Below are 27,789 nucleotides of genomic sequence, written 5' to 3' on the forward strand. Positions count from 1 at the left end.
ATTGGGGGGGGGGGTAACTTGCTGGTGGTTCAAAGTGAAAATAATTGCTTGGTTAGGAATACACGGATATCTATAGGCTGCTGTTTTTCAAGGGCCTTCTCATGGGAAAAGAAATATGGAGGCAAACCTAAAGTGTGTAAAGGGAGCTGCGTGTTTAGACTAAGAGGGATGGAAAATAGATATGTATGGTTGATTTATGGACAAATCATAGCAAAGCCCACAAGCCCTTAGGGAAGGTTATTGTTAATTTTAGACCTGTGTTTGTGGCTGATGGCAGTTCTGCCTGCAGACATCTTCCTGCTAACATCTAAAGTACTGAAATAAAAGTTTCACTGTTTGAATACAGAGGACTGATTTACTGAACTGGGTGGAGTGGGCAATGCTTGACACCAATACTTTTATTAAAAACAGGAATACAGTCAGTACACATGGGCGCCACCATTTTGACGTGACGGACACTTAGCGCCCGCACATCGTGGCACACTTGTGATGTCACGAGTGCGCCATTTGCGCATTCGGGTGTCACAAGCATGACGGAAAAAGAACCCGCTTTTTGTGGGTTCTTTTTCCGCCGTGGGAAACCACACAGTTTATCCACTGCGGCTTCCCGCTGGTGGAAAAGGCGGTCTGTATCCCACCGTTGTTTTTTAAAGTAATATGTTTCTCTATGTTGCAGGAGATTTTAATAAATATTGACCAGAGTCTATAGCTTCACATTTTGAATTGCTATTTATTCACGATCTCTACACAGCCTCTACTTTTTTATTTTAATTTTGACCACATTTGGAAAATTGTTGAATACCTATTCCATTTCTACTCAGACCAAAGGGTGGTAATATTAAATATAATTTTTGTCTGGAAGGAAGCAACAAATATGTTTAGCAATTTTCTTCTTATTACGAGAAAATCTTTGACAACCACAACTGTCACAGAGGATTCTAAAATTTGAGATTTATTCTGTGCAAACTCTTTTCATGGCATTTTTATGTAGAAAACAGGATTTTCTGCACAGAAAACTCTGTAGAAAATGTTTATACACAGAAATATTGCTTTCTATGCAGAAAGTGATGTTTCCTGTGCAGAAAACAACCACATGGAAATTTGTGTTAAATAAGTCCCATTGTACAAAGAACACTATATGTTTGCTTTCTAACCACAGGCTATTATTATTCCTAGTAATATCCCGGTATTATTGTACATGGATACATATTTCTCAATTGCAGTTAGCTTTGCCATATTTCTATAAAACTGGAATAATTGATGTGATCTATTTTTACAAATCAGGGGGCACAAACAATTTTCAAATGTTATATTTCACAATTCTGTTGGAGGGAATAATTAAAATCCAAAAGAAGAGACTTACTTTACTGTAGCAAAAATAACAGAGAGAGAAAAAGTATATGGCACCTTAAAAACTAACAGATTTGTTACAGCATGAAGTAGAGTAAACATAAATGGTCTTTAACATGTCACAAGACTGCTTATTAACATCCAGGAAATTCAGAAAGTGTAGCAATATAATTCTATAGAAGATCCACAAAAAAAAAAAAAAAAAACAGAAATCTTTGCTCCGAATGAGGCCAAAAAATCCAGCTCTCTCAGGAATGGGCCACTTATTTCTTTCCAATGGCTTTTTCACAGTATATAATGATAGCACTATGATGCCATTTTAACTTTCCATCCTGTGGAATCCTGGGATTTATAATTTGGGCATGTGCAATCTAACTATGAATTTTAAATAGCCCCCCCCCCCTCGAACTGCTAATCTCAGGCTTCCGTAAAATGCAGCCATATGGATTAAAAAGTAGAATCTCAGGGCTATCATCACAGAGTGTAGGAGGGTCCTGATGTTGTAACGTTACAACTCCCCTCAACCCTGGCTATCTTAGCTGATAGTGAGGCCTGATGGAAATTGCTGTACAGCAAGACTGGGAGGGCCAAACATTGCCTCCCCCTTCTCTGGTCCATCATTACATTCCTGCAAAGAGACAAACTGGGCAAACCTGGTTAGAACCAGCTAAACACTACCTTAGGAATGACATGAAGGAAGGGCTGTGGGGAGAAAGGTTATAACTAGAGATTTATCCATAAAAGAGTGAGTTAAGGCAGTCAAAGATAGAAAGGAGGATGGTTAGGATGAGGGGAATAGATGAGTTCTGAATAGAGTTTTCAGAGCTGGAAATGTGGAATGGGTTCAGGGAGTTCATGATTAGCCTAAATGGCTATACAGTCAATCCCTCCATAGCCACAGATTCCTTGTCCATGGATTCAACCATCCACAGCTTGAAAATATTTTTAAAATATAAATTCCAAAAAGCAAACCTTAATGTTACCATTTTACATAAGGAACACCATTTGACTACACCGCTGTATTTAACAGGACTTGCGTATCCATGGATTTTGTTATCCACAGGGGGTCCTGGAACCAAACCCCAGCATATACTAAGGGCCCACTGTATAATACATCATTACTGGTTTTATTTTCTACAACAGTGTCAGACTGTTTACATTTAAGAAATGAAAGGAAGTACCGAACATGCTTTGCCACATTGAATGCACTGATGAATAAAGCCACTTGTCCAACAGAGAGGTAACCTTGCAGGCCAAGTACCTGGTTCAGGGAAGACTTGAGGGCAAAGGAAGTGTCAGGACCCCTAGGGTTGAAACTGCCAGAGGTATTATCACAGGATGTATATACACTGTAGAAATAATGCAGTTTGACACCACTTTAAGTGCTGTAGTAACATCTCATGGAATCCTGGCATTTTCTCTGCCAAAGAGTCCTGATGCCTTGTAAAAGTATAAAGCCCAGGATTCTGTAGAATGGAGCCATGGTAGTTAACCTGATCTCAAACTGCACTATTTCTACAGTGTAGATGCTCCCGCAGTTTCTAACAGCCAGAAAGAAGCTTCTTGAACTCAGAAGGAAGAAAGGAAGGGAAAATCCCCCAAAGCAGTTTGCCCTTCCCCTCTGCACCTGAAATTCAGAGATTTGATGCTTCTCAAGAGGGAGGGTCTGTTTAATTATGGCCCCTGGCAAATAGTTTATGATAAGCCTATCCTCCAGGAATGCTTTAAATCTCCATTTAAAACTATCTAAGCTAGAGGCCTTCACCACATAATATGCCTGTAGACCCCATATATTAATAAAATGAAATGAAAATTCAGGTGAGGAGGTTGCATTTTTTAAAATTTAATTTATATCCCACCTTCCTCCATGCACAGAACCTGTGCATGTTTATAGCCTTGTAGAATGAAAATTGTAGAATAAAAATTAGAAACATGAAAGCTTCCTTCAAAGAAGTCTGGAAGAGGTGCTTTACCTTTGTCGTTGCTTCAAGATTTCCCTCCTAATTGCTGTTATTATAGCCTGTATTTTTGTGCATGCACATGCACACACACATACAGATAATCATCATGATGAATAAAATCACTATGTAGCCTGTGGGTTTTCTTATTTTATTAAAAAGATTAGGTAAAGACAATGTCAGAATCCTTTGTATTAGCTATAAGAGCTATTGTTTAGACTAGGGCTCCTTTGTCTGCCTTGAATATTTTACATTTAAATTAGAAATCTGTAAAGTTGAGGTGGAAGGATTACTGTGTATGGGAGATGAATAAGGAGAAGCATTATAGCCTTTGCAGTAAGGAGGATAAGTACCACAGTTCATCTGACATAAGAGATGGATTACAGTGAAGCTGAAGTGGAAGAAGGTTTATTTAGGAATTATTAGCAACGGTTTGCATTTATGTAATCTATTAGTATAACACAGGGAGAGTTATGTGAGCCAAGAGAAGGGGGAGTTTACTTCTAGATTTATCAAAGAGATTTGCTATTTACAATGCAGCTCAGAACCCAATATATGCAAAACAGATACAATTTTTTAAAAAAGAGAAAAAAAAACAAAAGAATTATGCATGGGAGAGAAGCAAAACTGCTAGAGAATTCCTTGGCATTTCCATAGTCACATATATAATTTGGGTGCATACAAAATGTATGCACAAACCTAAACTGAACACAGTGGTGTAATTCACAAGTGTATGCAAGAAGACCCTGACCCTAGCGAAGCTGAAGATGCAAAACATGTGTCTCAGAGCATCTACGCATCTATCATGTATTCTTCCTCTTTAAAAAGCCTGTGTCAAGGACAAAGAACTGTTGTTCAAGTACGCTAATAAATTCAGATGCAGGAAAGAAGAGGAAAACATTATGATGAATGTCTACCATTTTTATTTCCAAGAAGTACAAGTCACATTACTTTGCTATAGCAAATTAACTGTAAGAGTCCTGTGATCCCTTAATGGCTAACTATTTTATTATAACATAAACTAGAAATGGGTAATATGCTTCACTCCAGATGGACAACTCCCATCAGTCCTCATCAACATGATTAGCGGTGAAGGATGGTGGAAGTCATTGTCCAACATCTGGAGGGCTACAAGTTGACCACCCTAATATAAAGCTTTCCTGGATCACAACTAATTTCATCAGAAGCATAAGGTGCTGTCTAGAAAGCCTGTTAGAAAGCCATTATATCCAATGGGGTAATAATGTGGTGTCCCTTACATAAAATGGCAAAATCAAGGTTTCCTTATTGGATTTTAAAAATATTTTCAAGCCATGGATGGTTGAATCCGTAAATGCTGAATGCATGGATACAAATGACCAACTATTGTTGTTGTTGATAGTAGCAGTAGCAGCAGCTGCTGCAGTAGTATATGCCCAGAACTGGGACTCAAAACACTTCACTGTTTAAAAGAACAATACAATTAAAACATACAAAAAGACTATTATAATAGAATTAAACCATTTGCTATATTAAAATAAATGACTTGTATTAAATCTTGCAATATGAAAACAAGTCAACTGTAGAAGAAATCTACTATCGTCCGCATAGTACAATAGCATCCAAAATCCACAAAACAATGATACCTTTATTGGCCAACGAAAATGCACAAAATACATGGTGCAATTTTTGAAGCTCCACTTCTTCATCAGGCAAATGTGTTAAAAATCAAACAGGAGAAAGAAAAAAATGCAGATGCTGGAGTCATTAAAAAATATTTTACCTTTGTTGGAGATAAAAACATGATGAAGAAGCCTGTGGGCCAATGATGAAATGGAGTCTGGTGGTCAAAACAACCACATGCAAATTTTGCATAGAATAAGTTCTGAACTGTGAAAATTCTCATCAGTCCAGGATTCCTCTTGTCACCCTTTCTCAACATATAAAAAAAACCAAACAAATTTTGCAACTATTTTTCAAATGAAGAATTATGAATATTCTTCCTGTCCCTACTGAAAGTAGACTTGTGGTGCTGTTTGGGGGCATATTTTCTGTGGTTCCAGGCACTGCAGTCCACAAAGGGTCCCTAGGGTGGAAAACATTCACAGCAGTCACCCACCCCTTACTATAGGCCAGTAGTCTGAGCAATACTCCCATAGCAGTGCCTTCTGGAAATGTTCTGCCAGTTTGGATTAGTTCCACTGCAGAACTGTGTTCCTGACCTCATACTGAGCAAAATCCCAGTATACCATGACAGACTATGTCAAATGCTGCCGAGAGGTCCAGCAAAAGTAACACAGACTTCCTTTATTTGTCCAAATTTTAACATGTGTTACACATCAAGGCAACCAAGGCTATTTCTATCCTGAAACCGCTAAACAAAGACTAGAAAAGGTCTAGGTAATTAGATTAATTCAATAAAACCTGTAAATTATTTGCCACCAGTAACTCCAGGAGTTTGCAAGATGAAAACTGGACATGTAAATATTAATTAATTCTAATTCATTTCTAGAAAGTGCATTACTGAGAAAGCAAGGTGTATGTAGTTGGATATTTTTTTCTTTCTTTTTTGTAATTGTCATTTGAACAGCTGGAACTTATATTGCTGGATAAAGTTAATTGTTTTTCATGAACCTGCAGGTTGGACAGCAGTGCTGTTCTGACTCCCCCCCCCCCTTTAAATTTAAATCATTCCTGTAATATAAAGGGTTTTGGTGAGCACTGAGCATGAAGGACACTTTACAAAACTAAATTATTTTCTTTATAACTTGGGATCAGAACCAAAGGGAATGGTAAACCCTTCAATAAATTAACTTGCACTATATCCACAACAGGCTTTCCCCTGCCAAAGAAATCAGCCTGCTGAAGACAGAAGGTAGGGCTTTGAATGGCTTGTCTGGGTTTTAGAAAATGGACCCAGCATGGAAAGAGTGGCATTCTTGATTTATCTGTCTATATTAGCTAGAAGGAGGGTCACTGTGAGTGTTAGCAATTTGAGCAACTTCACAGCATCCATGCTCACCTAACTATGCAAGGCAGCTGAAAAAGTAGATTTTTTTTAGTAGGGAAGGAGGTGCTCAGATGACCTTAGGGCACATACTCACGGCTTTTATCCTTGGTTGTTGACATTCCTGGGGTCCCATGTCATTGTCCCTCTCCACTGTCTATACATTTGGTGCATGGAAGAAGGGACTAATCACATGTAACAAATACATGAATTACTACTACTACTACAAAGGCCCTTGGTATCTGCTGGGGTTTCATTCACGGACACCCTGTAGATAACAGAATCCATGGATAATGAAGTCCCATTCCTCACATGGAAGAGCCATACACAGGTACACAAGAATTTGCACAGACCCTAGCTCATCTGTGCCTGGTAGTGGGGCATAGCTACTGGGCTTGACAAAAAGTGGGGCTACCCAAGCAAGCTTATGCCCTCTTCATGTGTTCTTTTAAACTTACCCCCCTTCCCTTTAGCAGTGCTGAAATGTAAAGTAATATAATCTTTGTTTTAACCTATTTGAGTTGAAAGGCTTGCAATTATACAGGTTCTCTTTGTTTCTAAGCCACTGATTATATTAGAGTCTACAATATAGTGTTTCCTTCTCTTTTCCAGGGAGGTTAGACTGGTTAGAGAGCTGAGGAAGAAATGGCACTAGTCTGCGAAATGTTTACTAACCTTTGATATTAGAAGATGTCGCTTTTGTACTATAGGGTTATATTTTAGCACTTTTGTGCTAGTTTCTATTTAGAATCCTTGCATTTTACTGTGTTTTCTTGTAAATCCACTCAAGCACTCATAGAATGGAGGGGAAATTCAAAAATATGTGAAATAAATACAAGGAGTATAAAATAAGAGCACTCATTTCTGTATCATAAACTGCTGGCACTGAAGCACAGAACAAGCAATGTCGTCATATTGTACTCCTGAATATATTGGAAAAGGCTGCAATTAAATGTTACAGAGTGTCCCTGCCATTAGAGGAGTGTTTCCATTCAAGTGCTATTCAAACTTTGAGGAAAAGAGAAGATAATATACAAAAGTGCTAGAGAATTATTAGCATCTGAGAACTACCTAGGATACTCTCAATGTCAGGTTTCGTCAACATCAGAAAATGCTGATGATGTGAATTAAACACAGATATGAATCTTCACCATCCTGGATTTCACAGTCCATAGTACAGGATTTATTATGCACCAAAAATGTATGTGGGGCAGGTGTTTTGCACAAAAAACAAAATTTTCTGCACAAAAAACATGTTCCTTCCATAGAAAAAACAGTTTTTTGTGCAGATAATATTTCTGCATAGAAAAATAATACTTCTGCACAGAAAATGCTGTTTTCTTTGCAGGGAGCTTATTTTCTGAACTGTTTTTTGAGCAGTTTCTAAAAGAAGATTTTACTGTTGGACTTGTACAGTCTGCCAGAGCTGTTTGCTTTCAGCTCCCTATTCTTCTCACCATGGAGCATCAGTGGAAAATACTAGTAGAAAACAATGGTGAGATCCAGGTTCTAGCATAGCTACAATTGAGCAGCAGCACGTCACCCCCACCCCAATAAAAGGTGACAGTAGTTGCTGTTCTTCATGTTCTCAGAGATCAGCCCCATGCTGAGAGAAAGACAAGATATGTATAGAATAGAATCTGGAAGATCTGCCTCCACAAAATGTTGTGATTTACTGAATGGTCCCTTTTGTCTTTAGGGCCAACTGTCCTCTCCATTTTGTAAATTCTGAAGCTCAAGGATCTTTGACAAAAACTTTAAAGTCCCCCTGCCATCACTTTACTTTAATTCATAAAATTCTATACATAGAATTTGGGAAGATTGTATGGTTGAAGAATTCTAGGAAATGTAGTCCAAAAATCACCTTCTCTGCAAAGCAAAATTATTGGTGCTCACATGTTGGGAAATGCTTATTTTTGATGGGCAAAATGCCCACAGTAATTTAAAAGCATGTTAGACAACAATTGATCCGAGTCACTTAAATGCATCCTTGCCAACTGTTGCTAGCTGTATAGTACTCTTCATAGCAGGTTTCAAGCTGTATTATAAGCATAGGTGATCTATTTATGTCCATCTTTTATGGCAATATACACTACATCTAGGCTGCATCAATAGAAGTATAGTGTCTAGATCAAGGAAAGTAATAGTGCCACTCTATTCTGTTTTGGTCAGGCCTCACCTAGAATACTGTGTCCAGTTCTGGGCACCACAATTCAAAAAGGATGTTGAGAAGCTGGAGCATGTCCAAAGGAGGGCAGCCAATGGATGCAAGCTACAGGAAAAGATTCCACCTCAACATTAGGAGGAATTATTATTATTATTATTATTATTATTATTATTATTATTATTAACATTAGGAGGAACTTCCTGACAGCGAGAGCTGTTTGACAGTGGAACACATTCCCTTGGAGTGTGGTGGATTCTCCTTCATTAGTGACTGTATGCTGTAATAAATTCATTCAATATATTGACTCCTTCCTTAGAAGTCTTTAAACAGTGGCTGGATGGCCATCTGTCGGGGGTGCTAAGAGTTCCTGCATGGCAGGAGGTTGGATTGGATGGTCCTTGTGGTCTCTTCCAGCCCTATGATTCTATGACTTGTCATTTCTTTTAAACACATGCATCTAGAGTGGTGTGTACTGATAATCAAAGGATGGTTTTCTCAGACATCGTAATGCATTAGAAAACCATATCTGCTTCAGTCCCTCTAGCTTCTTAACTAGACATTTTTCAGGCTTGATCTACTGTCACTTGCCCTTTGTTCTGGGCACCAAAAATATGCATTGTATAAATACATATTCATACAAGTGAGTATGCACCTTGGGCCATTTGTAAGATTCTGCTCTGCATACAAATCCAAAGGGAGGATTAATGTGCTTAACATTCTTGCCATGACTGATCTTATAGCTTTAGTGACAGAGGCATAACTGTCATTGGACTGGGACAGGCACTCACCCTGAACCAATGGAGACCTCCTACCAACATCTGACTCCTGACTGACAACATGAATGTAGCTGCCCTTATCCTCAGGAGGCCCCTTTTGTACATCTTGGCCCTGAAGTTTTCAGGAACTAAGCTATACCACTGTTGAATGAGCATTGCCCAACTACTTCACTTGTATTAAAGTTGCATCCAGTTTCCTTTCCTTTCCTCTTCCTTCTGGTTTCTATCATCCCTAGTGTCAGGAGTTCCATATATTTTTCTCCTGCCATAATGTACTAATGGGATATGTAGCAGTGATAGTATTTTTAGAAATGTTTTAGAACTGTGCTTTAGAACTGTGTGCTCAGGCAAAGTGCTGAGATAAGCCAGGAAAGCAGGAGAGCATCTCCAAGGTTATTTGAGAGAAAGGGAACATCCGGCTGTAATAACAAAGGAGATTATCGAATCCCAAATTCATGCTGAGATAGAGATGGGTTGTAATCATCACCAACGGATCATACTGCACTACCCCGTGCCCAGGCAGTAGGCAGCCTCTATCCAACCCGGGATTCCCCTGAATCTTTACAAGAACAGAAAAAAATCCCATTCTTGTAAACCTGTAGGAGAATCCAGGGTTGGATATGGGCTGCCTACTGCCTGGGCATGGCATAGGGCGATAAGATCCATCAGTGATGGTTACAACCCATGTCTATCCTGGTGTGGATTTGGGGTGCGATAATCTCCAAAGAAAAAGGGCAGTGTGAGGAAAGGTGAAATAAAAATTAGCCCACCTGAAATTTCATTAAGAATTATGTGCAGTTTAATTATGTGGTTGTAATGTTTTCTAATCAGTTCTGACAACAAAGGTCACCAAACTGGACCTATAGGCGGGATATAGGACAGACAGACAAACCGTGCAGCTCCCTCACACAACAAAAAGAAGCTGCAAAAAGCAGCTTCTTTCTGCGGCGCCATTATGACACCGCAAGGTGCCAATGGCGCACTTGTGGCATCACGAAGGCGCCAAGACATGCGGACGCTAGGCTTCCGTCACGTCAAAATGGTGGCACCCATGTGTATAGGGCGCTTCCATTTTTACGCCCCGTCACGTGCGAGGGGTGTTTGAAAGCGCCGCCCCTCGCACGTGACGGGGGCACGTCATAGCGCCCATTTAAATAGCACCATAGTTTCTTAATAAAGGTTTCTGACATTTTTCAATTGATCTGAATGTCTGAGCTTTGGTATTTTGATGTTTTTTAGAAACCATGCCCCAGAGTGAGAAAGGTGGAAAGACCGGAGGTGTTAGGGAAATAGGAACTGGACAATGTTAGGGAAATAGGAACTGGACAGTCTAATGAAACATAAAATTGGGTGTATGTCCCAAACTGAAGCCAAGCCAATGGTCCGAATAGTTGCTCATGAAACAAAAACATATCTGGATAAGAGAAAACATAAGTGGCCACTGGCAAATCAATATCTTTAAAAATAAACTGTGAAGGTTTTTTTTTAAAATGGGGGACAGGAGGGAGAGATAATATAACTTAGTAAGATCTACCATGTTCTACCTCACTGATTCTTGCTTGATCACAGTTCTGGCCTAAAAGGAGATCATACAATAATAAAGACGATCCAAGGCTGTCATTCCCCCTTTTCCTGAACCTCATAACAATGGGATATGGGGTTTTTTCCTTCCCTCTTCCTGAACCAAGAGCCCTTCTTGAACCAAGATACAACATTAGCCTTTTCAATGTGATCTAAGGTCTAAAGGTGCTTTCAAAAATTAACATCAAGTATACCCTTAGGGGCTGTCTGCACAGGCCAGTAAGCCCATGTTTGCTCTAGTCCCATGATGTCCTATTTTGACGATGCAGGCCAAAACTCTGGGGCAAGGATTGTGCTGGATCCTGGCAGACTGGACACAGATCCAGTGGAGCCAAGCCCATGTTTTCCTGGTCAGTCGGCTCAAGGGCCTTGAAGAGTTTGGAGTATATTCTTTTGGGGAATGTGCTAAATGTAGGGGGGAAATAGAAAGTAGTTCTTTTTAAAATGAATTACTTGCCAGCATGCCCATCCCATTTAGTTTACTGCTTATTATTTTTATAAATGTAGGCATCCTTTCTGGAAATACCCCAAGATCCAAACTTTTCCTGTACAGAAGCACTGTTTTTCCTCCTCCTATATTTAAGGGGAGGGAAAAACAGTAACGTGTGTTAGTCTGTTATGTATTTATTATTATTATTTTAAATAGTCTTTATTGGTTTTATATAATAAAATCATTCCATAATAAAATTACAAATGAAATCATGATTTTGTTCTCTCATCTTAATTGATTTTCCTCAGTCTTCCTTGAGTTCTTGGAATTTTAAAGAGTTCTTTTTTCTTGTGCTATAAAAGAAACCATCTATCGTGTTATGTATTATATACAGTATAACAAATACAAAAATCAGCTATAACTACTTCAGTATACATTCTCTTAATTTCATCTCTTGACCAAAGGTATTGTGTTTGTTTAGTTGTCTAATACATATTTGAGATTTTAAATCTTCAGCTCTTATTTTTATAAAGAATGCTTTGTCAGGGGTGTCAATTGTTCATCTACAGACCTGTAATAATAAAAAGATTACATACAGATTATGAAAGGAAAGAAGTTCATTATGTTACCATCACCAAATTTTAAACTGTTAAATATCCAATAATCCTGTTTTAACATTCCATCTTGTTTCCCATAAAACCAAAACTTTTTTCCAATCATCTTTCCTTTTCATTATATCTTGATCTTGTACTTGACAAGATATCTTATCTAGTTCTCTATACTCATTTACGTTTTGCATCCAATCGTCCCAGGTTGGTCTTGCTTCTGATTTCCATAATCTAGCTATTAAAATTCTCGCACTGTGACAAAATAAAAAATTATCCTCCAATATTTACTTTCATCCTGTTCAAAATTGAGGTCATATTAAGTCTGTATAGTTTGGGATTCATTGGGAATTTAATCCCAAAAATTTGTTGAATTGTCTCTTGTACTTCCTTCCAAAATTTCTGAATTTCTACACATCGCCACCACACATGAAAGATTGTCCATTTCTCTTTATTACACCTCCAGCATAGCCCTTGTTCTAAGTTATAGATTTTTTTTAATTTCCACGGTTTTATGTATTTATTAATAGAGAGGCTGCTGTCTTGTTTGTTACAATTCAGTCAGTTGAACTAGGATTTTGTTTATATAAATGAATGGGGAATCCTTTCTGATAGGTGTCCACTTAACTCCCTGACAATATTTAAATTCGTTTTTCTTATTCTGGTTAGAAAATAAGTAGAATGCCATTTCATTCCATGGTGTCCTAAACATGGTAATCTATGGAAATTACAAAAAACTAGATACTGTACAGTGCAGTATTCTGCAAACTTAAATGTAAACCCCCTTAAAATCATTGGGACCTATTTCCTAATAAATACGTGTAGGATTGCAGCCTGAGTTAAGTAGCTTCTGTTCTGAAGGAACCCATGATGAATTTAAGGCCTGTTACAGACTGCCAAAATAAAGCTGCTTTGGGTCTCTTTGGAGGTATGCTGTTTAAATAATGCATGGGTCCTAAGAGTCTGGAGGTCGCGCCAAAGCCACACTCCATTCCTAAGAACTGGAGGGCAGCTTTGGTGCAGCTTCCGGATTCTTAGGATGCATGCATCATTTAAGCAGCATACCTCCAAAGAGATCCGAAGCAGCTTTATTTTGGCAGTATGTAACACGCCCAAGTCCCTCTTGTTTATAAAAGATGTTATTGTCTATTAAGGGACAGACTGCCAGATGTTCATGAAGTAGCACAGTTATGTGTTGAAATCTTTATCGGTTTCTCTCTCCAGTCTCAATACCTCCCAACTTCCTACCATTGATGTATCATGCCTTTCCATGTTCTGTTAATCACACATTTAATTAACAGAAATGTATTTATGTCCTCTTTTGTGAGGAATATTTCATAGTGAGGAGACCATACCAGTTGGTCTTTGGAGCACAAAAAACTGTTTTATTGCAGCAAAGAATAAATCCATCCAGTCTTTTTTCCAGACCAAGTAACCACACTGAGAGCAATGCATGCAGCCTATACAAGAGAGAAGTGTGTTACCATTAATAGAAAAGCAAGGGAGAAGAGGCAGATACTGTTTCTGCCACTGACTTTCACCAAAACCAAAATTTCAAAGCAAAGTAGGAGGCAAAGTGAACATGGACGGTTGAATTTTGCTAATGCAAGCAAACATTCGCAAGGGGAAGAGGACCGCATTCTTTGTTGTTCAGCGAAATAGTGACTACATGTGAAAAGAACATATAAATCTGTGCGCGCACACACACACACACACACCTCTGTCAGGAGAGATGTTATGAATCTTACTGTTAAAAATTATCTTGCTTGGAATTCCCCCTGAGATTCTTTAGGCAAAATACAATACATGAACACCCCCTAGGGGAATTTCACTGATGTTCAATCCAAATACCTATGGCTGTTAAAGTGGAGCAAGACCTTCTAGTTTTGTTTTGAATTTTCATTTATGTGCAGTTCAGTGGCAAATACTATCAGGGAGCCAGTCTTTGAACCATTCAGGTGAATGCTTTGCTAAACCATTGCTAAATCCATTTGCTACATGATGTTGCAGCCAGATAGAGCAGCGATCATTTCTGTTTATGACAACTTAGTTTAAAGAACAGGCATATGAAATGGAATTCACATGACAGCAAAAATTAGTTTAGAAGACAAAGACCAAAAGGTCTCCATACATGGGGATTATTTGTAGTATAACAGAAGAAAGCAAAAGTGAAGAATCAGGCAGTTCAAGACACAAACAGAAATGTTCCAGAAGAGATTAGGTGAACAGTAAATTGTAAGGATGATAGATATGGTTCAATTCACATATTTGGGCGGGGGGAGATTAATCTTCAGTATATGGAGATTCTTTGGCTGTGACTGCATAACACAATAAGCAGCTGTTCCAGTCGCTCCTGCTTCCAGTGAATACTTTGCTTCCTGGTATTATCTGAGTGCAGGTACCGCTGTGGCTTATTTTCCCCTTAAAGCTAAAGAACCCAAACAAAGAAATCTAAAATAAATCCTGGATTCTTTTGATGCTTCCAGAAAGAGAGTTCCTGCAGCTCACAAGCAGAAAACACTGAGCCTTAATGCCTTTTTTCCCCTTAGCAAATGTTTTTTCTTTGAATCAAGGGACTGTGAAACACCCTCCCACAACTGTTGCCCCCCCCCCCCTTAAAATATCCTGGCCCTTCTAAAATCTTCAGTGGTTCTCTATTTCAAGCTGCATTCACTTCTTCATCTCCTTCCATGATCTGCTTGCCTTGATACTTCATACCATCTTTGCAAAAGGGGATACTCTCCAAAGTATTAACTGTGAATGATATTTTACCATGCCAGTAAATCTCTGAAAATGCATGTGCTGTACAGTAGTTTGTTCCAAGAAAGGTGTGTCCATTTCATCCTTTTCTTCATCATCATCATCATTTATGATTTGCTGAATTTTTTATTATCATTTCCTTCCTCCAACATGGGCAGTGTTACTTGCATTTGGAAAAATTACAGTAATTTGAAAATGAAGACATCAGGCAACTACTGCTTCTATTAGGAAGCCAACCTCTTTTCTAGTCCATAATATGCTCAATTGGCTTTAGATTGATCAGTGAATAAATTATAATCAAAACAGGCTTATTCACCTTAAAGCTTTGCTGGCTTAAGGTTTCATTGTTGATTCATTATGTTGTCAGTTCTCTATTGGCAGTCTAATGCTTTTTATATCTAGACAGAAACAATTCTACTGGTAGATACTGCTATCTTTAAATGAGTAGGATTTAGCTTATCCAGTGAGAACAAATTCATCAATGATGAATCCTCTGAGAAATACTGAAACAAAAATCACATGGTTGCAGGAGATTTGTACAGTTCATCACTTACAAGTCTGCTTTGGGAAGCCTAGTGCATGAGATTTGCCTTTGGATAAAAGAGAGAAAGTGAGGAAAGGAAGGGAAATCCTACATAAAAACACACAAGATCAAAGAGGTAATGAGTTTGGCCACATATAAACTGGGGTGGTTTCACATGGTACAAAAAGTTCTGGTTCTAAGGGTAATAAATTATGACAACAGCAGTGGCAGATTACCAATTTTTAGGCACCCCATCTTCTGCAGACAGAATTAAATTTTCTTAAGAATGTCTAGGGAAAAATTACTTTTTGACTGCAACTCCCAGAATCCACAAACCAACATGATTTCAACCGCTTTTGTCCCTCTGAGAATAATTTTTCAGACGCTATGTGTTTGAAAGCCTTGTTGATGAAACTATAGCTTTTGCAAATCAGATGAGTATATCTTTTTCTCAAAGCTGTTATGAAAAATATTCCCAAACCTATGTATCACAGTGTGGTAGAATATCATATAGTATATTAAACAACTGAGCTATGAACCAGTAGCTCTATGGTTCAGTCTTGATTCTTCCAATAAAACAATGGGTGGTGTTTAGCAAGCTACACTCAGTTTAATAAGCATCTTTATCCTCTTTCTTCGGTGCAAGGATCCTAATACTGACTGATCTCATAGAGTTGTTTGTTACAAGGACTGCAAGCACATAACATATGCAAAGCTTTGAAAACATTGTTGTTGCTGTTGTTATTCTTATGTGCCTTCGAGTTGTTTCCAATTTATGGTGGCCATAAGGCAAACATATCACATGGTTTTCTTGGCAACATTTATTCAGAGTAAGGTTGCTACTTCCTTCCTCTGAGGCTGAGAGAGTGTGGCTTGCCCGAGGTCACACAGCAGTTGGAATTCAAACCTTGATCTCCAGAGTCCCAGTCCAACATTCAAACCACTGCACCACACTGGCATTCCTTTTGGAACAGCCATAATTGCAAAATATTATATTTGATTATCTACAGTATCGCCCACACCTTTTGCCCAAGCTACATTTTCTCCTGTAAACCTTCCCCTTACTATAAGCATTATTAAATTTTCCAATTCTTTAAAAGGTCCAGAAGAAGCTGGGATGAGTACTGTCCGGGGACAGAGCTGTGTAATACAATCCATCCCTCTGAGTATACATCCGACGCCAAGTGTGGGAATAAAAGCCAGTGTGCTAATCTCCTTAGGTGCACCAATCTGGCTGCCATTTTTGCACTAGCTGAAGTTTCTGAACTTGGTACAGAGATAGCCCAATGTACAGTGCATTGCAGAAATCTACCCTTGGGGTTACCAGTGTGTGAACTACCAACTTTAGGTCATCCAGCTCTAGGAAGTGGGATAGCTGGCATATTAGTTGAACTGATAAACATCTCTGGACATCATATCAATCTGGGCTGTCAATTGTAACAACAGATCCAGAAGCACACCCAAGCTGTAAATATAGGAGGTGTACGGACAGTCCCAAAGGAGTGGCATCCCGCCGCCTCTTTTAGCACCAGATCAGGGCTGCAGCAACCACATGCCATGGCCCCAATCCAACAATTTGCCAGCCCAAAAAGGACTAGCAAAATGTTACTGCTTTTTAAAATGGCAAAAAGCCACCCTTACCGCCGCAGCAGTGCCTTTCTGCCATTTCTTCGGTGCAGCATGTATAAACGCTGCACCACAGAAATGGTGTGACACCCCCTCCCACTGTCTGGTCAGGTGGGTGGCATGATGCCACTATCGGGGTGGAGATGGGGCAGCCGGTGTGCGGTCACCACGCCCCCACTCCAATGCCAGCCTTTTTGGCCAGTCTGTACAGCCCCATAGTCTTTCGGGAGGAGTGTAACCCCATCGAGGACTAATTGCCACACCTCTAGTACTAGGGTTGGACAGTTAACAGAAAACACCTCCATTTTGTCTTGACTCAGTTTAAGTTTGTTTTTCTCATCCAGCCCATTCCCTCATCCAGTCATTCGTTTAGAAGAGACACACTGTCCTTGCTGATGCTATTTTTGATGGCATGGAGAAGTTTATCTGGATGTCATTGACATACTGATGGCACCCTGCCTCATGCTTCCAGATGTTCTTTTCCAACAGTTTCATGTAGATGTTAAACAGCATTGAAGATAAAAAAGCATCTTGTGGTATGCCATATAACAGCTCCTTATTTTGTGGAGAAGCTATCTCCAAGAACCACCATCTGGAACCTGCCTGAGAGATCAGGCTGGAACCACTGGAGCACAGTGCCTCACGACCACCCCTACCGCCCCCGATTCTCAAATCCCCCAGGCATTCCAGAAGAACACCACGGTCAATGTTATTGAATGCTGCCAAGCGATCCAAAAGTATCAACAAGAACACATTGCCCCTGTCAATGCTCAGGCAAGGATCATCCGTTCAGGTAACCATAGTGATCTCTACCCCATATCCTGCTCTAAAGCTGATTTGAAGGGGTTGAGAAAACCTGTATCATCCTAGACTGCCTGGAATTGGAAGACAACTGTCTTCTCAGTCAGCTTGCCCCAAAAGGAAGATGCAATACTGGTCTATAGTTAAAGTCCAGGGAGAGCATTTTGAGAAGCGGCCACACCAAAATAGTTGTATTTCAAAGCTCTACCCATTATTCTACCACAATTTGGTGCCTGATGCAATGTTGGCACTGGAATGGTTTTTAGGGTTTTTAATCCTTTAAGATTTCTTGATTTCAGTCAGGAACTGAAACTCCTATCAGCCCTGGCTAGCATAGCCAGTATTGAAGAATGCTGGGAGCTGTAGTTCAACAACATCTGGAGAGCACACAGCTCCTATCACTGGTTGAAATACTCTGTTGTTAGAGACTGGAAGATTTTAATACATTGCAAACCAAACTGGATTTCAGATATAGTTTGTCTTAAATCTACTGTGCTGCTCACAGTGCCAGAGCCACAGAACTGCCTTCTCTTGCTCTCTCCTGGAAGTATGAGAGAAGAGGAGGAACTAAACGTAGACTTGCTAGTTAGTGGAGTTCTATCCTGTGATAGCAACATGCTCCTCTCTACTGTAGTTCCTATCAGCATACCAACCTGATTTGATTCATGGTGCCACTTGCTAGGTCAGAAATCATGATGACCTTCCTAAGTTGCAGCTGGCTTTATTGGATTGGCAGGCATTAGCTGTGGGCCCTGGCATGTTTAGAAATTGGAACCAGCATTCCTAGTTTTAACTGGCAGCATTTGAAGCTTAGTATTCTTCTCGGCTACTGTATTATGTGAAAGCAAGCCCAGAGGCTCAAGATTAAGAAGCTCAATGAGGTCAAACAGTAAGATGAATAAAATTAACAGTTTCTAGATGCTTGCAACTAACTACCGTTGTATGAATAGATCCACTATCCCCATAAGTTTCATATCAGAATAATCTCCGAGCATGTTTTATACAGTTTTGTGGGAAATCCATGAGTTGTACCAGGAGACTGGTATAAAATATTGAACAAACTAGGCGTCTCCCCTAACATTTGTGACTGTTAAGTGCAGTCTGCCAAAACCTCTGCCCTCCAGAGGTACTAGATTCTACTTCCCACCATCCCTGATCATTGGTATTGTTAGATGGTGCTGATGGGAATTCAAAAATATCTGGAGGGGTAGCAAGTTATGGAAAGCAGATTTGGTGTGTGATTTTGCTCAGAGCATAGATAATCAATAATAAAAAATGTAATTATAACTGGTGAGTTTATACAAAGATATGCCATGTATTTAGTGTATATGCAGTGATCCAAAACTCAGGAATACTCAGTAACTGGGAAGGAGGCACTATGTCTCATTGGATTAATGGTGGAGAGCACAGCATTATTTCATATGGCTAAATGTTCCGGTTTTTGTTGTAGACTACATATCAGAGAATATTGCTATTCCAGTTCTTTTATGTTATGACTACTGAAGTTGTCAAAACTCATAATGTACCAAATGCAAAGGAGATTTGGCAAAATTTTAATATGCTGCTACATTATATCTTTTTATGCTGCACACTCAGCAACTTCATGCTACTTTCTTTTCTGACTTCATCTAGTTAAATTCAAGGCTGTGTGCCACCAGCTTGATAGGGGCTTTCCTTTTTCATCTCGTGTTGGCAGTGTAGACCAGTTGTCAGGATATATAAGAGCCTGGGCACAGGGGGAAAGTGAGGGTAACTAGGCAGCTACAGTTACTTTGGATTAGTTCCTCGTGAATTACCAAGGGGAGAAATATCCAGTCCTTTTCCTGTTGCTCATAAACTCAGACTAGGGGGCTTGTCTAGATTACCTATAAACCCTGAATTTCCCCCAGGCTTGCTGTGTTCTGCTTACATTGTGTAGGCCCCAAGCCCCAAATTGGGTCTGGGCTCTTTACATAATGCTCGGACTCAATTTAGGGTTTCTACCCCTGGTCCTGCATTTAAAAGGCTTACTTTTTGCTCTGGCTTTTCTAGAAAACACGTAGCAAAATACAGCTTGATGATGATGGCTGGCTTTCTTCCCACACGGTCCCTGTGAGCATCCCTGCTGAATTGCTCCATGGGTACAAGTCACTCTGAGGTCAGAACAAAGCTGGGTGCCTTGTTCTGACCTTAGAGCAACTCACTGGTCAGCTTGCAGGGATTGTGTGGGAAGGCACTGGTCACTGAAAATCCACGGCAGGTAAGGGGGGGGGGGGTCATTTCATTATTCACCACAGTAGGGCATTCTTGTTGTGTCTTTCGATGTAGTAGATAGATGCTGTGCCGACATAGAACTTCATCACATAGGAAAAATTGGGGGATTAAACACCAAAAATAGCATGAAAATCATGCTATTGCAATTAACATTTTCACACACATCGCAATTTTCCTGTGAATAATTTTTTGCTGTTTATTGCCGGTTTATTCCCAGGATAATAGCACTTTAATTGCGACGTCGTGTGAAAATGTTAATCACGATTGCACAATTTTCACTGTTTAAACCCCCGATGTTCTCCATTTGTTAAAGTCCATAGTCCTTCAAACCTGCAACAGTACCTTGCAAAACCTCTGAAAACTCATCCAACCTCTTCAGGCGATGTCTGCCTAGAAGTTAAAAGTATGGTAGAAACAATAAGCTATGGCCAGAAGAGCTATAATGCATACATATACCCCTCATTCAAATGGATAATCTTCTGTCCCAAGTTCAAACAATTCCCAGGGAAATTGGTTTCGTGTATTTGTAGCAGATGCTTGCTGTGCCCAGTCCTGATCAGCTAAGAATCGAGATGTCACCAAGAGGTAAACTTAATGTTATATAAACAGACTTAAGCTTGCACAATAATAGTTTTCCTTTCCTCCTCCTCCTTGCAATTCTTTCCACACATACACATAGGCACACTCCACAGACAGCCTTGAAAATTTTCCTACATGATCCAGGTTAGATGTGTAGTGGGGGTGCAGTGGAAAGAAGAATTTGATTCAGCCACAATGTCCATTCAAGACACAGATACAACCTGTCAACAGTTCGCCCACCCAGCTCAATCCAGGATTTGTTAGTTTGTTCATTTCTTAATTATCTTCAAATTCAGCTTAAAAACCTTGTCTATGTGCATGCAAGTATGTGTGCATGTGCATGAGAATGTATGAGAATGCAAAGTATATCAGAATTGAACAAATATGCATGATGTGGCTCTTTAAAAATAAAGAAGAAGGTAGCCAGACACTCTGAAGCACAGGAGAAGGGCAACATGGATTGATTCAGCATTTGAATCACAGATACGGTAGGGCTGTCCTTTGAATTAGAAATATAGGAAGAGACAGTTCAGCCCAGTAGGGAAAATAATGCTGTGACTGCTATTTTCACATACTTTTCTACATAGTCATAATTACTGATTCTATTTATTTTAGAAACTTCCCAGTTTTGGCCCCTACCTTGAACACCGCAAGAAGATAATAGCTGAGAATAAGTTGAAACTGAAGGAACAGAGCGAACCATTTTCCCAGATGGAGATAAAATCCTTTGTTCCAAAGAAGCCCATCCCAAGAGTGAAGGTAAGAAAAACAAAGACTTGCATAAAAAATAGTCAGGTTTCTTTGATGGAACTCTTGTACATATGACTGTGGGTCAGTGGTCTGACTGTGGGTTAGGATTTTTCCAGCAACTTTGTGTTAGTCACATAAGTTGAAACAGTGAAAGAGCATACTCTCCAGCATTTCATAGATGAAAACTGGGACATGCATGTCCAACAAACAACAAGAGTGTGGACAAGCTGGCAAAGCTACTAATGAGGAAGAATAGACAAGCTAGGAAAGGTCGCAGCAGTTTGTTTTTGCCTCAGCAAAAAGGGAAAGGGAAGATTCGGCTCTTTCTTTTCTTCTCCCTGCTGACTTGAGTGCCAGCTACCTTTGTACTTTGAAATCAGTTTTCAGCAACTGAAGTAAGATGAGGATAGAGGTGTAAAGTGGGAAGAGGAAAGGGAAAATCCATCATTTTAAAGGCAGATGGGAAAAAAAAAAGAATGACAAATGACTAATCAGGACTGTTCTTGCCAAATCAAGACAGTTGGAAGGTATGAAAGAGGAGATCTAAACTTTACAAGGGTTAAACAAATTTCTCTGCTGCAAGAAATAGGTGGTGATATTTTGCATGACTGACGTTTCCCAAGGGTTAAAGTGTCAGCCTTGCAGGAATAAGAAACTCATTTCTCTGTATTTTTAATAGAGATGGAAAAAATATTTACAATGTTGTTCATCCAGTAAGGAAGAGTTGAAATGGATGTGAACTAATGTGAGATTTCTCTTCAGTGTGCAAAAGTGAGAAGATCAGCAATAGGACAGCTCACAGGCTAGAATCCTTTTAGTGTCTTGTGTAAGGTCTCCTACGGAAGCAGGGTTTTTTTTTTCCTGTGAGGGAACAGAAGTGAGGTTGTATATGTGCTGCCATCACACATGCACACACACTCATTTGTACATCTGCGTGCACATTCAGGTTGCCATTCTACATATACCACAATCAAAGTCGAACCCTACATGCACAGATTTATGCTGTATATTTTGTACTGAAAGCAGTGCAAATAACAAAAACAAACAGGTATTTAGTGCCAAAATGCAAGCTCTTTTGTGTAAGAGAAATCTTTGTGAATTTTTCACCATAAAACCTTCTTGAATTGCTTTTTACAAAATCAAGAATGTACAAAAATGCTTTTACTTTCACCCAGTGTGGAGCAAGTATGGGTTTGATATGTTTCACTCTATGTTCAATAATAAAATAAACAAAGATTTAAATCCTTACGGTTTGTTTTTATTTGTTTGTTTGTTTAAAATAAATGTTTATTACAGTTAAGTCTCTTTTTTGTATATCCTTAGTTTTTGGCAAGCCACAATTATGTGCCCTTGTTTGGGAGAGAATATATTTCAAATACATGATGTTTGATTTCTTTCTTTTTTTAAAAAATAATATTTGTCATGATAATGGAGATGATGACATTGGCTACAGATGAAAAACATCATGCTTGGGTCATTTTTTTCATCCATATGAGATCTAGGTTAATTTGTGTTGATAGTAGATATCCCACATTACCTGTTTCTTCAGGTGAATGCTACTCATCACTTGTAAAAATGAGGCCTAGCTTCTAACTGCTAACTATAGTTCTAATTGGTATGCAGTTGATTTACAGAATTTATAAGCCCATTCACACTGATTCAGCTATTTCTGGTGTTAGCACAGTTATGCAACATTAGTTAGAGCCTACAGAAAGTCTTATTACCAAATCTGAATTTCATTTCTCCTAATCTAAATTATCTCAGTTTTATGCTCCCTCACCTCTTGGCTCCCTCCACCAATCTACTGGTATATCTTCATTGCCTTCTGATCCTTCCTGACATCTCATGCAATGGTATGATGTCAATGGTTTTAAAAAAAAAACCTTGATGCTACTAGGAAATTGCTATGAGGTGATATTAGCAATAGAATGCACATGACATTTGTAATACTCAACTGAACATAAAGCAGTCCCCCTCCTCCCCCCCCCCACAATTTTTGTGCAATAGCCAGCAATACATTCTATCCATTTGTGTGTTCTTTTTCATTGTGTTTCATATTACTACCTTAATATCTGACCTTCTCATAACATCTAGAATGTGCATGCAGTTTCTTATTTTAATATGATTGCAGCAAGAACAAGGCAAGACCTAGACTCATGTGATAAAATCCTTAGTTTCATCATATGTAATCTTGGGAATTGCAGTTTAGGAAGAGGTATTCAGAGAGCTCCTCTTATGCATTTGACTGAACTACAAACCGCAGGAATCCATAGGCTGTAGCCATGGCAGTTATTGTGGAATTATCATGCTGTCAATCAGTATTCCATATGGATTTTTGCTACTGAGGGATAGAACCTTTGAACTGGAAGGGATTCCATGAGCGATCTCTTCCAAGCCTTGCCCCCTTCAGTGCAGGAATCTATTACTAAAGCCCTGAAAAGTATCAATCTAACTTTTTTTAATTGTAATTATCAAATTTACTAAAACACTTGTGAAATCAATTTATTGTAGTTGTTTCTCATACTTCAGTCACTTCAGCTTTGCTGGATCTCCATGTTCTTGCAGGTGTCTGAATCTATTAGCATTTCTACAGTGTGTGATATTATTCCTCGGAAGAAATATACCTTCTTTGGTAACTTAGGGTTGGTACAGACTGGCATGTAAAGCCAGCTTCAGGGCATGGCATATGCACGATGCATGGTCCCATGATGCCTGAAAGCTGCCTTCGTGCCGCCCGGCTGCCCACATGGCAGCTGGCTTCCAGGCGCTCTGGCAGTGCAGCATTTAGATGCAACACACTGCAGGAGTGCCATAAAGCTGTGGCCAAAATTTGCCACTTCTTTTTGGGGCAGCACAAAGGTAGATTGGGCTGCAGCATGCGGTTGCTGCGGCCCCAATCTGACTTTCTCAGGGGCAGCTTCTGTTCCACCACTTAGTTCCCATTCATCTGTCTTAGAGTCAGGCATTTATCCTCTCCCCTCTCTCCCCCCCCCCTTAATTTGCCTCCCCGCATTTCTCCACTGCTGTTGATTAATAACTGCTTGACATATCTAATCTGCAAATCTTTCATTTTCCCAGATATTGTGCTATACACCAAAATATCTCTTTTCATTTTAAAATGAACAATATGACTTTTCAGACACATATGTGCTCCCTTTGAGTGTGTCATCTGGGAGACATAATGCAAGTATTGTGCTGTAGCCTTGGATAAAAGGATTCCTCTTAATTTATGCCCCGGTCTCTTGAGTTCACCGTATTTTTCAATATCACAAAAGAAGACAATAACCCTCACTAGTAAACCACATCAGAATGATTGAGGAGGGTTCTTGTTTGGAAACTGAATTTTAGGACTACATTTAAAAGTTAATATTTTACAATTACTTCACACATTACTTCTAATATTTTTCAGTTATATGGCAGTTTTAATTTGCAAACTCTTTTGTGGTCTTTGGTTGTATTTCCCTGCACAGACTCCCTCTGAAATTATTGGTAAACCACCTTTTTCAGGAGACAATGAGTTTGCAGTGTTTCTGGCCTTGACTGTACTATATTTAACATTAGGCTGAAAATATAACCCTTTATTTTGCAGCATTTATCCACAGACTACTAACATTTGCAAGGGATAGGTATTTTAGCAAGTGAAGGGGGAGGCATGACATTTTCTGACTGAATACTTATATATCAGGAGAAGTACTGACAACAGCTCTTTGTCCCTTGTTGTTTCGGTAAGTATAATTGGCCTTTTGCACAAACATCCCAATGAATCCATATTTTCCCACCAGTTGTCTCAGCTGTAATAAGTGACATTCTTGAGCCATTACTCAATGGTGACTCTCATTGACATCTGGACTTGCCCTGGTGCAACACATCCAAAAGGAGCTGCTCTCCTCAGAAGCTATTATGTGAAAATGTGATGGCCACCAATAGCAACTTTTCTGTACACAGCTGTGTTAGCACAGCCAGTTTTTAAAGTGAAGTAATGATGAATAAATGGATGCTAGAACACATCAAGGCTAAACTTTTCCTAACTTTTCCTAAGTATGACAGCCTTAATTAAATTAAGGCTGTCATACTTAGATCATATGAGAAGACATGACTCATTGGAAAAGACAATGATGCTTGGTATGGTAGAAAGCATCAGGAAAAGAGGATGAACACATCATAGATGGATAGACTCAATAAAGGAACCCACAGCCTTGAGTCTGCAAGACCTCAACAGGGCCATTGAGGAAAAGTTGCCTTGGAGGTTTTTCATTCATAGGGTGACCATAAGTCAAGGTTGATTTGAAGGCATTTAACATGCACAATGACAACTTCTTCTGCTGACCCAATGATTTTTCATTATTTTCCTCACATCCTGAAAATCTGTAGAGCGCTCTTGCACTCTCCCCCCCCCCCTTTCTCTTTCTCCCCATCCTTTTTCTGCACACATTTCAAGGAAAATATTTCAGTCAGAACACTGGATTCATTGTTAATCGTGTAACATTTTCTTTGGTGGCAGAAGAGACTAATCCTAGATTGGCAGGATCTGCTACACATTTATTAAACTTTGGCCCGTTACAGAAGGGCTAAAAAGTACGCACAGAGTGCGTACTAGGGTTAAGAGGGGCCGGTGCTTCTGCACCGCCCTAACCCTAGTGCGCGCTCTGCGCGCATAAAATGGTGGCAGCCGTTCCACACAGCCGCCGCCATCGATACGTGACGACTGCACCGCCTCCAAACGAGGCGGCGCGGTTGTGACGTATTGGGGTCGCGGCAGGGCGCCTAGGGTGCCCTTTCCGCAACCCCGGAAGGAGCTCCGTTTCGGAGCTCCTTCCTGGTTTGGTCCGCTGGGCGCAGCCTTCAGACGGCTGCGCCCAGCGAACCAAAGGAGAAAGGGGCCAAACGGCCCCTTTCTCCTTCTCCCCACTGCTGCGGGGTGTCCTTGGGGCTTGAAGCCCCAAGGACACCCCTTTCCAGGCTGCGGGGAAGGGGCCTTTTTCCGCTTCCCCGCAGCCCAGAAAGCGGCGGATCGGGGCTTCAGCGGCTGCCGCTCTGGCCACTGAGGCCCCGATCCAGCGGGGAAAGGTGCGCCTACAGGCCGCTCCTAAGGGGTCTGTAATGCGCCAATGTTTTTTTTAATGCCAAATCCAATATGTTGCCACTATTTTTTGATTCCAACCAGAATATATTCCCCAGGTTTTCCTAGGATTATTGTCATTCCTATTTTGGAAGTATCAAACTAAGTAGCCATACATGTTACAATGAGCACAAGGTCTGAGAATGACCTCTTGAAGTTTTTCCTCACGTTTGTAAGTGATGACAATGGAAAAAGCGATTTCACCAAATTTTTCCTAAGCAAAGACACAATCCACCAACAGTGGGGAAGGGATGGGGATAAAATTGCAACATTATTATTATTATTATTTGCAGAAAATTATCTGCAGAAAATTTTGCAGCAATTTAGCTGACTTTTTTCCCCCTGACCTGTCCACCCTCTTCACAGGCAGAGCTATTATGGAAAGTGGAATAAGTATTTTTTATGGGATACTTTGCTGGAAGTGGACTGAAAATTCTTCAATAAAATCTGAAAGTCTTCATATCCTCCAGCTGTCTCAATTTGGCAGGGACAGTCCTGATAAATCCTCTGTTGTGCCAATTTTTCAGCTGCATTTAAAATGTTCCTGTTTCAGTCTCCTCCTCCCACTTTTCTCCTTTGTCCTCAGCTTACTTCCATTGCTGAAAACCGAGGTCAGAGTGCAAAAGGAGTTTGTACTCAGTTAGCTCAACTGAGAAAGGAGGAAAGGGAGTGGAATTTTGCCCTTCTCAGTAGACTCAGGCAAAAGCAAACTGCTGCAGTTTTTTTTCACTTGTATGTTCTTTTTTATTAATAACTTTTGCCATCTTGACCACACTCTGATGTTGCTTGGCCACATGTGTCCTGCTTTTCATCTGTGAAATGTTGAATGGCATAAGTCTCCCAAAACTTCCTTTGGAAAGTCTTTTCTGAGAAACCACAGCCTAGTTCTGTTTGGTTAGCCTCTCCCCTTCTTCACAGTCTGCAGCAAAATATAATTAAGCTGTTCTGGCATCGTAGGTTTCCTCACCAGCCTAACAAACTGGTAAAACCTACCTACTCAGGTGTTACTGTGCACTACAGTAGACAATGGGGAATTCTGAGCTTCCATTTTCTGCAGCAACTGGATGGTTATCTGACTGGGCAAATCTACCTCCCCATAGTCTTAATGACAGAGCTTGCCCAGCATAGCATAATGGTTGTACAGCTGAAGTGAGATTCAAGTCCAGGTTTCCCTGGCCTGAATCTAATTCCTTACCCACTGAATCTGTGGAGCACCAGCAAATTAAAAATCTGTTTAAATTCCTTCCCCCTGCCCCCCGCTTCTGTTTTCCCAGCAGCTAATTGTTTTGACTGTGGCGTTAGATCATTAGCAACAGAATCATCAACTGGCTGCAGTTCTGTTCACACACCTGGTAGCCCCACTGACAAGGATGAGCTGCACAGGTGTCACCAAGGGCAGAACTGGGAAGCAACAGGATAGCAAAGGTCTAATTAAGGGCAGGATTTGGCCGGTAGAATCCTCATTACTGAAGCTAATGCACCAGTCAGAAAGAACACAGCTTGACTCTCCGAAGAACTGGCTTGT

At 40.0% G+C, this 27,789-nt stretch overlaps 1 protein-coding gene across 3 annotated transcripts in view; it reads left to right on the plus strand.

Annotated features, from left to right (window-relative positions):
- DPYD (dihydropyrimidine dehydrogenase) overlaps window positions 1-27,789 on the plus strand; it is a 594,441-nt gene that overhangs the window by 550,991 nt on the left and 15,661 nt on the right. For 2 of the 3 annotated variants that reach the window (XM_089515658.1, XM_089515659.1), the window contains one exon: window positions 21,011-21,154. In XM_089515658.1, coding sequence (XP_089371784.1) covers window positions 21,011-21,154 — 144 coding nt within the window. Of the gene's footprint in view, window positions 1-21,010; window positions 21,155-27,789 lie in introns of those variants that run through there. The other variant, XR_016280498.1, reaches the window with a different exon arrangement.

The sequence above is a fragment of the Sceloporus occidentalis genome, unplaced genomic scaffold, assembly GCF_023333645.1.
Source record: "Sceloporus occidentalis isolate IW3139 unplaced genomic scaffold, rSceOcc1.0.p SCAF_3, whole genome shotgun sequence".
Lineage (NCBI taxonomy): Eukaryota > Metazoa > Chordata > Lepidosauria > Squamata > Phrynosomatidae > Sceloporus > Sceloporus occidentalis.